At 38.7% G+C, this 16,530-nt stretch overlaps 1 protein-coding gene across 1 annotated transcript; it reads left to right on the forward strand.

Moving 5' to 3' along the window:
• Nucleotides 1–10,964: 10,964 nt before the first annotated feature.
• On the forward strand, nt 10,965–16,364 carry nptx2b (neuronal pentraxin IIb). The gene is made up of 5 exons (XM_077201276.1): nt 10,965–11,558; nt 12,665–12,884; nt 13,498–13,742; nt 14,661–14,840; nt 15,070–16,364. Exons 1-5 carry the CDS (start codon nt 11,142–11,144, stop codon nt 15,295–15,297), a joined length of 1,290 nt encoding a protein of 429 aa, XP_077057391.1. The 5' UTR covers nt 10,965–11,141; the 3' UTR covers nt 15,298–16,364.
• The last annotated feature ends 166 nt before the right edge of the window (nt 16,365–16,530 follow it).

A 16,530-nucleotide genomic window follows, 5' to 3' on the forward strand; every position in this document is an offset into this window, starting at 1 on the left:
CTCTTCCAATGATTCAGGAGGACGGGACTATCTACACAGTCCGAGAGATCTTGGACTCCCGGCGCCGTGGTGGTCGTTTGGATTACCTAATCTACCGCTGTTCATTAGATCTACCGATATAATAATTCATCTCCGCCGGGGATAACTTCTTGGAGAAGAAGGCGCATGGATGGAGACGAGATGGATTCCCCTGCTGCTGAGATAGCACTGCTCGTACTCCGGTGGTTGAGGCGTCAACTTCAACGATGAACGGTTTATTTGGATCTGGGTGGACTAGGAGCCGTGCATTGGTGAAGGAATCCTTGAGACTCTGGAAAGCTTCAGTGGCGGCAGGTGTCCAGGACAGAGACTTGGGCTTATTCTTGAGGAGATTGGTTAGTGGAGAGCTGTAGTTAAGAATGAACCGATGGCAAAAGTTTGAAAATCCTAGGAAACGCTGGAGTTCTTTGATGGTAGAAGGGTTTGGCCAGTTTCGAACAGCTTCCTCTTTCCTCATCCATCTGGATGACGTGTTCACTAATGTTGTAGCCGAGAAATTGGATGGTGTATTGATAGAACGTGCATTTCTCGGATTTAAGGAAGAGTTGATGTTCACGGAGGCGTTGGAGGACCTCTGCAACGTGGTGCTGATGTTCAGCCAAGCCCCGTAGTATAGGCAAAGACCCTGAGTTAGCCTCCTCTGCTATTTCGTGAGTGTTAGGGGAGTGTTATCCACTTGCATGGGGACTGGTTCTGGAGTGCTGGAATACTCTGGTTGGCGAGGTAGAAAATGTGATGACTGACCATGTAGATCTTCCATGTAGGGCTGCATACAATGATCAGTGCTGATGGTGAGCTGTATGAACCTTTCTATACCCATGGAATTCTTGTATGCAGCGAGTTGCAGTCGTAGACGCGGATTATGTCCCTGCCGATAGGTGGTGAGGAGCGAGCACTCATTTCATCCACTTGCAGCTGCTAGAGTCCGGAACTTGATGGTATAATCAGAAACAGAATCCTTTTCTTGTCACAGAATGGGTTGATTATAGGTGCGAGGACTCAAGTGCAAAGCAATAAGGATAAGGTATATTTATTAAGCAAACAAACACAAACTACAAACAAAACTCCCTCATGGTGGAAAACGAGAACAATAACAGGCAAGACCAGGAAACACAAGGAACAAGGACAACTTGGAAAACGAACCAGCACAGGGAGACTAATGGCGATTTTCCACTACACAGTACCAGCTCGACTCGACTCGACCCCACTCGCCTTTGTTTGGTTTTCCACTGTGTAAAGGTTGTACCTGTACCTGCTTTCGGGTACTTTTTTTCATATCACCTCCGGCGAGATTCTAAGCGGGCTAAGGCGATACTAAAATGTGACGTGAAAACACTGCAGACAGCTGATTGGTCTGAGAGAATCGTCACTATTCACTGCGTCATCATTGCACGCGCCAGACGGAGCTATTTTTTTCAGCAGTTTTTCATTTTGCTGCCCTTAGCCTCTCCTGAAACAACGTTTGTCTTCTTGCTGTGAGAAATAACCACATCTCGAGGATCAAACAGCATACACTTGATTTCCTTCATTGTCCTGTGTTTGTGGGGGTAGCGGGTGTTTGTCGCGTATTTGCTATGGCGTCGCTATGACGACCAGATACTATTGTGGAGGTACTACCTGTAATGGAAAACGGAGTGAAAAGCGAGGCGAGTCGAGGCGAGTTGAGCTGATACTGGTAATGGAAAAGCGCCATAAATAGGGAAACAAACATAAGAGGGTAACGAGGCAGGCAGGTGGAGGAAATTAATCAATTATGAGAAAAGATGGGCGGGGCTAGTAAATTGACAGGAGAGCACATGGCACAAGGACTAAACAGACCAGACTAAACACAAACACATGGGAGTGTCAAAAACCGTGTCAGAGCTCTGTCACCAAACCAAGATATAAACCAGACAGAAGTGACAGAACCCTGACATTTCTTGATTATGATATAACTGCTCACCAGCGGAAGATTCACCATCTGGAATCCCAAAAACTTAATGGAAGTGAGCGGTGAAAGAACTCAGAGACTGTGTAACGGTGGCATTTTGATTCCAGAGGGTCCGGGCCCAATTAAGCGCTCGCCCCGTCAGCAGGGAAATAATAAACGCCACTTTAGATCTCTCAGTGGGGAAGCGGGACGACTGCGTCTCCATGGCCAGCGAACACTGAAGGAGAAATCCGTTGCAATCCTCCGCCAAACCAGAGTAGGGCGCTGGGTTGGCCACAGGACTTGAGGCCACTGGTAGGGAAGGAGGGGCGGTGACGGGCGATGCAGAAGTGGGTACGGTGAGTGCTCATTTGAGCGCATCCACGAGATCCTGGAATGGATCAGGAGAACTCATTTTTCAACGGTGTTGGTCTGGTCTTCTGTAAAGAAGCAGACACTCCAAATAAGGTGGTTGATGTGAGAAACAGGGGTTTATTATATATTAGGTAAATGGCAGTAGCGGGAACTGTTATGAATGAAAGTCTATGGAGGATGGAGAACTGGACATACTGACTGTCCTTTCTGTTGTGATGGTTGACGACACTGTGGATGATGGAACACACACCGGCCTTGGTTGAGAGATGAGTAATGGTAGGCATGACGAAGAGGACGAAGATGATGATGAATGGGGAGACTTGGAGACTGAAGGAATACAACTTTGTCAAATGTTTAATTTAGTTTCATATATAAACTGAGAAAGTTCTGTAACTTGAATTTAGCATTCAGCTGTGGAGCACGAAACTCCTGTCTTATTCTGTGACTCTGTATACAGCTGTCAGACGGGTTTTCTTTCTATTGTAAGTTAAATGAAACATGTTAATGAAACTCTTGGAGACTCTCGCGAGCTTTTGTCTTAGCAAGAGAGAGTCCTGTCACTCCTGTTCTGGAGTCTCAGGGTTTGAATAAGTTTTTCCCTCTCTCTTTTAAAACAGGTTCCTAAACTGGTATACGAGTTTCCACCATCACAATGTAATCCCTCCCTCTTATAATGTATATATATTACAATGTTTGACTCAAGAAGTCAGACTTGATTGAGATGACTACAGCGACGAAATAAAGAACTTATACCTCAACAATCTCCTGGTCTGCAACTCTATCTTTTCTACACTTGAGAAGAAAAAGTTCACAACAAGACAAACTCTGTGAGACAATGATAAGTTGCCAAGGAAGCGTGGAAGATGAGCAAATATACTCAAGAAGTCCTTACTCTTTTACGAGACCAGACAAAAATCCCAATACTTTGCTGAAAAGATGTTGTGGTCTGTGTTTGCGAGATCACGTCAGGGTCACCAATTTGTAAGCCCGACTCGATCGACCCAAAGTAGACATATCCGATCAGTGGGTGATGGTCTCTGTGTGTTGCCATCTTTCAAAGTAATTTGATTAAATGAAATATATTTTATCACATGTATTAACTTATTTCATCTGACTCCATAAATGAAAAAGTTTTTAATGATATCTGTGCATCATTAAGTGTGAGCGGGTGTTTGACTATTCTTTTTAACTCTCGACTAGTCGATTAGAACAAAATCAAAAGTTTACGATTTATTACGTCAGGTCTATCACGCCTAATCAGTTATAAATATATCATTGCATAATCAGTTCATAGATAATAGATACAAACATCAAATGCTCTGAAATAAAGAGAAGATGCAATACCTTGACATTATACAATACATGATGCGAAGTGTTTTTTACACTTCGCATCACGGGCTAGTCTGGGTTACAGAATTACGCCAGCATCTCGTTGCATTTCATTATATATACAGACCAAGGCAGAAACCTCTTTTCAAATGTAACAATGAGTTCACAGTGGGAGTTTACATTAATCACCGCCCCAGATTTACTGGGGGCAGAAGTTGATTTACGTGGAACCATTTGCTAACAATGGGAATTCAGAATTGAGTTTACACCTTCTGAGAGCAGGAGACCATTTGCCTGGAAGACACACCCTCCTATGTATGTGAATTATCTCTTAATTCTCTTAGTAAACTCTTAAATTCCATATTACCTATTGGTTTACTTCTTTGAGAATGAGTCCTTTGTACCAGTCGCACTGAAACATTTCAAATGATATCAAACGTGTAATATGGTATGATAATTATTCGCATTAACCCATATAGATTTTTTTAGTGAATTTCAGGTGATCTCAGCATGATAGCACAAGAGAGAAATTCAAATGTTCATTTCCTTTGTTCTCTCAGAGAGTTGCGCTATCTTCCAGTTTCTCCAGTCTTGCAGACTGGGCGGTATATAGAGGTTGTATGATATATTGATATTTTTTTGAAACGATATTGAATAAGGCGATACCGTTTTATATAGATACAGTAGTTTGATACGAGCACATCTGAAAAATAGCGGAGGACGCAGTGTGAGCTGCTGCAGTGAAAGTACATACCGGTAGTAATTTGTCCAAAACATGTTATATTAAGGGCTTCAAAATAGCTTGTAAGATATAGTTAAGTTTAAAGCAGCTTGCCCTGTCAAATGGACTGACCGATGCTGTTGCTGTCTGGCAGATAAATACTTGCGCTGTTTAATGCGTTTGAGATTTCCCAGGGCTCGCAAAATCGCTAGCCCGACGTCCCGGGGCTATTGTGTTTTCCAGTCAGGCTACCAAAATGCATAACCGGCCTGCCCAACGGGCTATCTGAAATGGTGTAATCAAATTGCTCCCTTTAATCACATTATTGACTAGTTATTTTAAAGGAAAATATGACCGCAAGTTTTTGATAATGCTGATTTATCCGCAGCACAATTTCTCATGAATCTCCGTGCCTGTTTTAAAAGAAACACATGATCAGTGGCGCAAGTTTGTTTTAAAAAGTGGGTGGGACAGGTGTGTGTGTGTGTGTGTTGTGTGTTGGTATGTTGCTAATACAATGCAAAATCTGATATATGTAACGATTCAATTAACAATTGTTTTGAAAAAATAAATAACATTACGATGTCTAGATATCAATTTCAATAGTAACGTTGCATTGGGTTTAATTAGTCTTTTAAAGAGATCCACTAATATTGTTAGTGCCGAGAATTTTCACGTGAATAAATGCATAGATCAGCGATTTTGCTTGTGTATTTTAGTGGTCTTGTGGTTAAAACATCTACATAGTCACCAGATCTCAACCCAACAGAGCATCTTGGGATGTGGTGGAACGGGAGCTTTGTGCCCTGGATGTGCATCCCACAAATCTCCATCAACTGCAAGATGCTATCCTATCAATACGGGCCAACATTTCTAAAGAATGCTTTCAGCACCTTGTTGAATCAATGCCACGTAGAATTAAGGCAGTACTGAAGGCGAAAGGGGGTCAAACACAGTATTAGTATGGTGTTCCTAATAATCCTTTAGGTGAGTGTACATGTTGCTAAAATATTTGTTGTTGGAGAGTGAGACAATAAATCTGCCGTATGTGGAATTTTAAAACAACAAGTATATTTCTTTATGAAAGTGACCATTATAATGGGGTAATCAAATGCAGGCTAATATATTTAGTTTGTGTGTTGTTGTTTTTTTGGGTTTAGTTTAGCCTTTAGTCAACTTAAAAACAAAAGCATTATTTTTGTTTTTAGATTGTAATGTTAGAATGTAATTGATTTTAATCACCTTTTTGCACATAATATATGGCATAGACTACATTACATTCACTCTATTTTTTTTTCTTCAACATTGTTTGTAGGATATCATTTGGGCAGGATATGAAAAAACATTTTTTTAAATAAATACAGATTTTCTTTATCCAAATAGAAAAACGTAGAAAAAATATATATATATATATCGTATTTCCAAATATTTAACCAAAAAATAAAGAGATATGTTTTGGCCATATCGCCCAGCGCTAGCTGTGGTGTTAGAGGAGGAGGTTGTGCTTGATGACATAAAGGACGTGTCAAATGCCTTTGCTGTACTAATTGGGCTTCTTTATGCCCTGAACATCACTTACCCAAAGGAGGTCAAATATACATTTGAAGTACTCCAAAAAGTGCTCATGAAAGTTGGTGGCGAGGCATGTTCGGCCAGAGTTCTCAAAGTAAGGAACAAACAGTTTAGTGGAATAGGATTTTACTCTCACACTCTTTGACATTCTGACATGTTTTTATTCATCAACTTTGAGGACAAAATCTCAAAATCAAATATAACTCTTCGCTAGCTCTGATGAAAAAGAGAAAATCAATGTTCAATGATATGCAACTTCAATGTAAGTGTTTTTTGTTCTCTTATTACACTCGCTCATCCATTCAGATTTCTCTTTACATACACTCACTCATTGAATTAGATATAAAAACAGTGTTTTCTTTCAACCACAATTTTTGGAGAGTTTGAGTTCATATAGAATATCTTTGTAACAGAACCGTTCTAAGCTTAATTTTCATTATAAAATGTTAGAAATTGTTACAAGCCTTTAAAATGTGGAATAGATGAAGAAACATGTCGCAGGGTTAGTTCACCCAAAAATGAAAATAGTCATTTCACACCCTCATGTCATTCCAAATTTGTAAGACATTCATTCCTCTTTGGAACACAAATGAAGATTTTTTAAATGAAATTTGAGAGCTTTTTGTCCCTCCATTGACAGCCTATGCAACTACCACTTTCAAGGCCCAGAAAGGTAGTAAAGACATCATTAAAGTAATCCGTGTGACTCCAGTGGATTAACCTCAAGTTTATGAAGTGATGTGAGTGCATCTCTCTCTCACTCTCTCGTGTAGACACTAAGCGTAATATGACAATTAGTAAGCACCATGATGATTTTTGTAAAAATCGTATTAAAATTAAACACTTCATCACAACCAACACCATCAAATGCTGCCATCACTTAAATCACACTTTTGAGCAAAAAAAAAAAAAGCATTTGAATGATAAACATCAGCATACCAGAGAAATATTCACAAGGGAAGCGAAGTGCATGCGCTCATCAGCCTCATCATGCTGTACAAGGGAAAACCCCGGGGATGTTCCACCGATGATGCTCCCACCCCAAACAATGAACCACAGAAAAAAGTTCCTTTAATGTTATATTCTCCTACTCATGAACAATAATACAAACACAATTTTGTGATGTTCATCAATCCATTCTAATTACAAAAGTAGAAAAACTACAGTAAATTAAAGAAAACAATACAATATAAAAAAAAAACAAATTAAAGAATAATTCACACCAGTTATATTAACTTATTGCCTGAATAAGTTGATACAATATTTAACCTTAAGTTATGACAACAAAACAACATTAAGTAAAAAAAAAACACTTTAATCACTCGTTGTAATAACTCACATTTAATGAAATCCATTTTAAAGGGGCATTCGGCAACTCTAGCTACTTCTTTGCTAATTTTCACTTTTGTTGTCGCATGTTGTCTCAACGAGCTCCCCCTACAGCTGTGAGGCGTATATTTCACAACAATGTCGTAAAAAAACTCACTTGCGGCACCCTCCTCCCCCTTTCTACCGCTGCTCATGAGCATTTGTTATTATCGGAGCCGACCAACTTTATCGTGTGGAGTCATGTCTACCGAGGTGGGTAATACATCATACACATTGAGGGTGGCGTGTGTTTTTATGTTGAATTGTCGTGAAGCAGTTCGTGTTTCTCGCTCATTCTCGCTTCTCACGAAACTTCCTATTTCCAACTTAACGGGACGTTAGTCCTCATGTTTTCCACCTAGGAATGCTGGGGGGAGCGGGGAAGGTAACCAGTCTCACCAGAACAGGTTATTAAACCATCCAAATGATTTCTAAACGGTTTTATTAAGTTGAAATAGTTGCCGAATGCCCCTTTAAGGCAACCAGGTAACTTACTTTGAGTCAAACTAATAAATATTTTTTTACAGTGCATGTATAATATATATATATATATATATATATATACACACACAAACAGCACAAAAGTGAGTACACCCCTCACATTTTTGTAAATATTTCATTAAATCTTTTCATGGGACAACACTGAAGAAATGACACTTTGCTACAACTTAAAAGTGTAAATGTACAGCTTGTATAACAGTGTAAATTTGCTGTCCCCTCAAAATAACTAAACACCCAGCCATAAATGTCTAAACATCTAGCAACAAAAATGAGTGCACCCCTAAGTGAAAATGTCCAAATTGGGCCCAAAGTGTCCATATTTTGTGTGGCCACCATTATTTTCCAGCACTGCCTTAACCCGCTTGGGCATCGAGTTCACCAGAGCTTCACAAGTTGCCACTGAAGTCCTCTTCTATGACGACATCTCAGAGCTGGTGAATGTTAGAAACCTTGCGCTCCTCCACCTTCCGTTTGAGGATGCCCCACAGATGCTCAGTAGGGTTTAGGTCTGGAGACATGCTTGGCTGGTCCATCACCTTTACCCTCAGCTTTAGCAAGGCAGTGGTCGTCTTGGAGGTGTGTTTGGGGTCGTTATCATGTTGGAATACTGCCCTGTGGCCCAGTTTCCAAAGGGAGGGGATCATGCTCTGCTTTAGAATGTCACAGTACATGTTGGCATTCATGGTTCACTCAATGAACTGTAGCTTCCCAGTGCTGGTAGCACTCATGCAGCCCCAGACCATGACACTCCCACCACCTTGCTTGACTGTAGGCAAGACACACTTGTCTTTGTACTCCTCACCAGGTTGCTGCCACACATGCTTTACACCATCTGAATCAAATAAGTTTATCTTGGTCTCATCAGAGCACATGACATGGTGCCAGTAATCCATGTTCTTAGTCTGCTTGTCTTTAGCATCATCTTTAGAAGAGGCTTCCTTCTGGGATAACAGCCTTGCAGACCAATTTGATGTGTGGCGAATGGCCTGAGCGCTGACAGGCTGACCCCTTACCCCTCCAACCTCTGCAGCAATGCTGGCAGCACTCATACGTCTATTTTGCAAAGCCAACCTATGGATATGATGCTGATCATGTATACTCAACTTCTTTGGTCGACCATGGCGAGGCCTGTTCTGAATGGAACCTGTCCTGTTAAACCACTGTATGGTCTTGGCCAGCATGCTACAGCTCCGTTTCAGGGTGTTGGCAATCTTCTTATAGCCTAGGCCATCTTTATGTAGAGCAACAATAATTTTTTTCAGATCCGTTCAGAGAGTTCTTTGCCAGGAGGTACCATGTTGAACTTCCAGTAACCAGTATGAGAGAGTATGAGAGCAATAACACAAAACTTATAGCACCTGCTCCCCATTCACACCTGAGACCTTGTAACACTAACGAGTCACATGACAATGGGGAGGGAAAATGGCTAATTGGGTCTAATTTGGACATTTTCACTTAGCGTGTACTCACTTTTTTTTGCCAGCGGTTTAGACATTAATGGCTGTGTGTTATTTTGAAGGGTCAGCAAATTTACACTGTTATACAAGCTCTACACTTACTACTTTACATTGTAGCAAAGTGTCAAATCTTATATATATCAATCTTAGCATTTTATTCTTGTACATTATGCATTTGGCAGATTATTTTTATCCAAAGTGATTTACCAATGACCTTGCTAGTGCCATGCTCTTGATGAAAAGCCTTGAAAGTACACTGACAAAAATGGTAAAATGTTTTTTATTATTAACTGGTTTTATTTCACAATTATATGAAATTATAGATATAATTATATTAAAAAGGTTCAAATATAATTTAACATTATACTGAAATACAGGAATATACATTCATTTGCCAAAAAAAACCCCTAATATTTATGGGTTAAACCAAATATACCTAGTTCTTTTAAACAATAGCAGGCTACAATTTTTTTCAATAATAGTCCATTGTACCCAACATCACTTTGTATTAACCAAAAGATGGGACTTGCCGTTCAGTAAGTGAGCCATGTATATATTCAGTATCAATTCATTCAGAAATTTCTCAGATTTCATTCAAAATAATGTCATTTGTGTTCCAATAATGAACGAAGGTCTTGCGGGTTTGGAAGGAAATTAGGGTGAGTAGCAGAAATTTCATTTATGGGTGAACTAACCATTTAATAAAATGGTCGGTTTAAAAAAAAAAAATTACTAAATTATTTAATTTTGACTGGTATTTGCTTTATTTCCAATACCACTCAAGAAGGTCTCTGTCTTGATAGTAACTTGCCCTGATTGTCAACTCATTTGTATTCGTATGAAATAAACCCATTCTAACATACAGTACTATTAATTGTGCAGTGTCCGATTTATAAGCTGTTTTCCCCACAAGAAGACAAGGATTTTGGATTGTGCCATCTTTGTCCCCATAATGTAGGGTATACATGACACACACACACACACACACACACACACACACACACACACACACACACACACACACACACACACACACACACACACACTGTCTGTTATTTTATGTATTTCTTTTATTGTTCTTTCCAGTGGGGTGGTGATGTTGTAATTATATATCAAACATAATTTTATTACTTCAGTTAATTCATGCTTAAAATTTTAAATGTCCATGTTTTCAATTAGTTTTCAACAGGTTGTGGGCTACGTTGTAACAATGCCACTTTTTGTAGCCCATATGAAAATAATTCACACATTTTAGGGATTTAAAAAAAAAAATTCACCTGCTTTATATTAGACCAGCAATTTATAATATGCACATTATATCAACATGGCAGACGTCAAAACAATCAACTCTGCACGGTCACCATCCCCCTATAAATACAATTTATAAATAACTTAAAGGTAGCCTATATTAGGCTACACAAAGCCCTAAGTAATAGGCTACTCAAATTATCCATGTGTTAAATAGATTTATAATTAAGGCCTTTATTTTTGCCACTGGCCACCGTTTTTGGAGAGATAGCCTAGGCTACCCTTTCTCAAGAAACTCTCGCTTACTTGTTGGATTAAAGCTGCTTGGTTTTCTTTTCAAGAAGGTTATTTTATAGCTACAAGGGCCAATGACGTTAATACTACAGCCAATCCGATTCCTCCAATCGCTGAAGTTCATTTGTTGACAGTGTCGCTCTTCTTGACAGCAGCACCAGCGCGTGAAGCGGGGAGTCAGTAGTTCAAAGGGCAGGGGATCATTATATCCACCGATGGAAATCTTTTATTCGGAATGAGTAGTTTAAGGTAAGTTTTGCGATTCAACTCAATACGTTCTTCTTACAGATTATTAAACCTATCCGCGCGCCTGTTACATCACTACAAAATGCTTCATCTGATCGCCGGACTCATATGCGTCTATGCACTGACGTGTGTAAAAAATGTCTATGGGCAAAATGAAAAAGGTGAGCGGTTTCTATGCACTGCAGTAGCAATTGACAAGGATACAAGTTGCCCCGTGCAGTCTCTGCCTTTGCAAAGCTCATCGGTCCAAGAGGAGGAACTGAGAAACACGGTCATGCAACTTCGCGAGATAATTTTACAGCAGAAGGAGACAATTGTAAATCAGTTTGGAACAATTAAAGAGTTGACGTCCAAACTGTCACGATGCGAGTCTGACTCTGAAACATTTAGGAAAATGAATAAGGACACAATGGATGATGTGCCTAAAGATCCAAATGACACCATTGACGTTCTTGGAAAAACCATGCAGGGTCTGAAGGATCGACTGGAAAACCTAGAGGTAAGAGAGTCATATAAGTTTGACGCTTTGCCGTGTTCTAAATGTATAAATAAAGAGATTAAATGACTAAAAGCAGTTGTGCTGGATGTTTCTCTGCCACGACTATTCTGGTAATTATGTGGAGGCGTTGAAGATTTACAGGGATTATCTCATTAGTTAGTACGTCTCTATTCCTTAACCACAAACGGCAAAGTTACTTATGATGCCCCACGCGACAAAATGTCTGGAACGTGTCAATGCCACTTAAATGTCAGGTGTTAATCTGACTGTGTGAAATGATGGAGCTAACCCTAACTCGATATTTTTTTCACATGAAGTGGTCTTATCTGGCACTGAATGAGTTGTTGTTAACAAACTACAGTTTGGGGGATGTTCATTTTGTTAGTTCGTGTTTTAGGGTTAATTATACTCAATTAAATATTTTACCTGGGAAGCCCTTTTTGATAAAAGGCAGAATTGGGCAAAACCTTACATTTTCATTAAATATAAACCAAATGAATTTAGATATATCCTCAAGACACCTAACAATTTATTTTTGTCCTGATTCATTTACATGTTTATTTATCCAACATGGTGTAACTTCAAGAAGTCATTCTTGGCTTTTCAGGGATTGGTTTGAGGTTTGGCCACGAAAACATCTTTCTGTTTTCAAAAAAAGAGGAATATTACGTGATATTACATAGTTATCATTAGCATTTAACTGATTTTAAGAAACAAAACAATTGTGACATTACAAAGCAGAGTATGATTTCTTTTTCTTCAAGAATGACATTGATTTCTTTGACTTCAACGCAAATATTTTCACCTGTTAAAGAAGATGCTTGAAATCTAAATTTGATTTGTGAATAGAAAAACATTATCTTTTCTTCATAACTGGGTCCTGGACATTAAATATTATAGTGATGTAAAAAAGAAGAAGAAGAAAAATGTGTACAAAAAAGAAAGAAAATGAACTGGATTATGTACAAAAGAGTTTTGCTTCTTTTTAATGTTCTTAGTTCAGAACGGAATATGTTCAATCTAGCAAAGACAAAGCCTTTGGTTAAGTCTGTCAGCTATGTTTAGGAATCCACTGATTGTCGTTTTTTTATCTTTTCTTTCCAAAGCAACAGCAAATGCGAACTAATATCTCTGGTGGCTCCTTCCCTAATGAGCTGAGAAATCTACTGCAGCGTAGACTGGAGGACTTGGAGAATCAACTGCTGAAAAAGGTCAATGAGCTCGAGGATGAGAAGTCCCAGCTATATAATGAGACAGTCGCTCATCGCCAGCGCACGGACAATACCCTCAACTCTCTCATGAACAGGATCTCTGAACTGGAGAAAGGTTAGCTCAAAACACTCCTACGTTCTCTACTCATTCTTATTTCCAAAGGACAAGAGACTGGAAAGTGTTGTAACATTTTATTTCAAATGAAACTGTTTAGCACTGTGTGCTTGTGCATTAAAAATTGCTAAAATTCAAGCCTGATAGCCTTGTGGGCGGCGGTCCGACATATAGAGACATATATCCGGCGACCTGAGTTCTATCCCGGCTCGAGGTCCTTTGCCGATCGCGTTCCTCTTTCTCACCCCATGCTTTCCTGTCTGATCTCTACACTGTTCTATCCAATAATATACAGTATTTATATATATCCAGTTATACACGAATTTTGAACAATACTCGTTCTTGTCTTAGGACAACTTTGATTCACTTTTTTGATCCACTTCAAATATTGGCTACTGGATGTTACCATATTTATTTGGTATAGTGAAACATTCCGCATCTTTTTTTCCTCTACATTAAAATCTAGTCTTGATAATAGCTGTCCACATCATCTTAATGTTTGATTTGAAAGAGTTAGGGCCGAGGGGTAATCAGGTTGTTTTGTGGTCCGTCAGCATATTTCTGCATAATTCCAAAGATGATGCAATGATAAATCACTATTTTTGGCTTTTAGGAGGAGCTGGATTCAAATCACCAGAGAATTTCAAAATCTCTCTTCCTCTTCGCACAAATTACCTTTTTGGACAAGTAAAGAAAAGCCTACCAGAAATGTACGCCTTCACTGTCTGCATGTGGCTCAAGTCCGGTGCGAGCCCGGGCATTGGAACCCCGTTTTCCTACGGAGTGCCCGGACAGGCAAATGAGATCGTACTGATCGAATGGGGCCATAACCCCATAGAACTGCTCATCAATGACAAGGTAAAGAAATGACGTATGAAGAAAAGAAAGCTTGGCATCGAATGTTATGAGGACACTGATGTTCAGTAATCTGCAATTGCAGATTATTAGTCATCATTTAATCATCAGTATAGATAAGTGCATAAGAAAATGTATATTTACTAAAAAATAGAAATGTCTGTCTTACTTTTTTACGATCAGTTCACTGAAAAATGTATATCTTGTTATCATTTGCTCAATCATCAATATTTAGGTTTTCTGTGAAACACAAAAGATTTGATGAAAGTGGATGGTGATTTATATAAAATTTATATAAAAGTTGTTATTCTGAAGCCATATGAGCTTAGTTTGAAAAACAGATTAAATTAAAATAATTGTTCACTGTTAATCTCTCTATCGACTGCAACTTTGAAAATCCCATTTCCAATTCTGTAAAAAAAAAAGATGTGTTGCACGAGGCGGAGCCACATGTCTTTAAAAGTTTAAAGAAACACTACTCCAAATGCGATTTGAGAGGAAGATTATCAGATTACTTAAAGAGATAGTTCAGCCAAAAATGAAAATTCTGTCATCATTTACTTACTCTCTTGGCATTCCAACTATATATGACTTTCTTTCTTCTGTAAAACATGAAGATATTTTGAAAAAATCTCTCTCTCTTTTTTTTTAGAAGGTCTGGTTACCAACATATTTCAAAATATCTTTTTTTTGCGTTCTACAGAAGAATGACTTAAGGAAGAATTAAAATATTTTTAAATATTTTTGGTTGAACTGTCCTTTTCATTTCAGTTTGTCATAAAAAGCAATTGTACAGCTTCATATGACTACTTTTGTTGAAAACAGAAACATAAGATCTCACTTTGTGCTTAAAAAATAAAGAAAATTGATCAACTATTAATATTGATAAACTATTTTTTAATACCTCCTGTTGTCAAATAGGTGGTGCAACTACCCCTATCACTGAGCGATGGGAGGTGGCACCATGTCTGCATCACTTGGACTACCAGGGATGGGCTTTGGGAAGCCTACCAGGATGGCCAAAGATTGGGTTCAGGAGACAATCTGGCCCCCTGGCACCCTATCAAGCCAGGAGGAGTCCTCATCCTGGGCCAAGAGCAGGTGAGAACATAAGAAGAGCTGATACAGCAGTTACCAGACCCAGTCGCACTGTAGCTTTAATATTATGCAATCCCTGCACAATAGTGTTACTGACTCATGAACATTTTAAATAAAACTTGACCTCAGGCAGCAAACAATGTCATAGAGTTAGCATGCGAATGCTCTAAGAGTGAATAAAAGGGGATATTGTTGTTGTCTTAACGAGGCCTGTCGTTTATGGCCTCAACAGGATGTAGTAGGGGGGCGCTTTGATGCCACCCAGGCCTTTGTGGGGGAGCTGAGCCATTTTAACATCTGGGATCGGGTCCTGCGCTCCACGGATATCATCGCTATGTCAAACTGCTCATCCTACATGCCTGGGAATGTGGTGGCCTGGACCGACAGTAACATCGAGGTGTTTGGAGGAGCCTCAAAGTGGCCGCTGGAGCTGTGTGAAGACCGGCTATTTGACAATTAAAAGTGTTTGTGGATATTTGTGAGCGATATGATATCCTTTTCATCACTCAAACAAGAAGTAGCAAATATTTCTAAGAATAATCAACCTAAATCAACAATGTATTTACATATTTGTGGAGAGATAAATACATACAACATACAGATAAATGTAACATTTCAGTTAATATAGGCTATTCAGTTGACAAATATTTGGCTAAAGGAAGTGGCATTACAGAAAGTATTATATCAAATGGTACTACCATGGTACTCTATTAAATACCATGTAAATGAATGATCATCATGTTTATCAACCATGTATTTACATGATACTCCATGGTGCATTACCATGTCACCTTGTTGGTTTACAGAAAAGCACACACACATATGCTTATCCTGTTAGAATATAGCTGCGTTAAGCCTAACTCACGTTTCATTACTAAGTTTTTGATTTGAAGAACAAGGTCACGTATTATATAGGAAGATCTTGTGCTTCACAAGTCAAAAGTCTGAAATTTAGACTTTGGTGAGGGAGACCACATTTGAGATTACTTTTACAGTTAGCCTGTTTAGCATTAGCACAAACCATCAGAGCAAATAATGTGGTTAAACCACCATCAATCTTTTTCAAATCTTTCATAGATTCTTATAAATACATGTTTATTTAAAAATATAGAGAACCAACTCTTTTTAGAGTCTAAAGCCCATCTCCATTTTTGCTGAGTGAATTACCCATTGAAGATTATAAATGCTTTAACACTGTCAGATATTTTGAAGACAATGAATGAATTGTGAATTATGTTGCAAGGTCTGTTTGTTTGAATATATGATCATATTTTTATACCCTGCTTTTATATCAGATATGTAATTTAGTGCTGTTTTGTTTATGCAATGTCAAGATACCCATATTTTGTTTAATGAAAAGCCTTTTTTGTTTACTGTGCCAATTATTCAAGGTTTGCTTGACAGTGCTTACCTGTAATTGCCAAAGAAAAATAGCGTTGAAATCTTGTTGTTCCTCTGCTATATATTCTATTGTGGTTTAATCTGTTTGTTTGTTTTCAACACCAATAAATACATATAGTATTGTAATAGGCAGTAATTTTCTATACAACACACATTGTTCATTGGCCCTGCTTGTTTGTGGCAGTGGTAAATTTGTTTTGACCAAATCTACCCAAATCTACTGTAGAAAAGTATGTAATGTATGAATCAAACCTCTGTAGATATAACTGGTTGAGGTCAAAAAGTGGAAGGA

This window comes from Siphateles boraxobius, unplaced genomic scaffold (assembly GCF_051911475.1).
Source record: "Siphateles boraxobius isolate OS27281-9 unplaced genomic scaffold, OSU_SipBor_1 46, whole genome shotgun sequence".
Taxonomy (NCBI): Eukaryota; Metazoa; Chordata; class Actinopteri; order Cypriniformes; family Leuciscidae; genus Siphateles; species Siphateles boraxobius.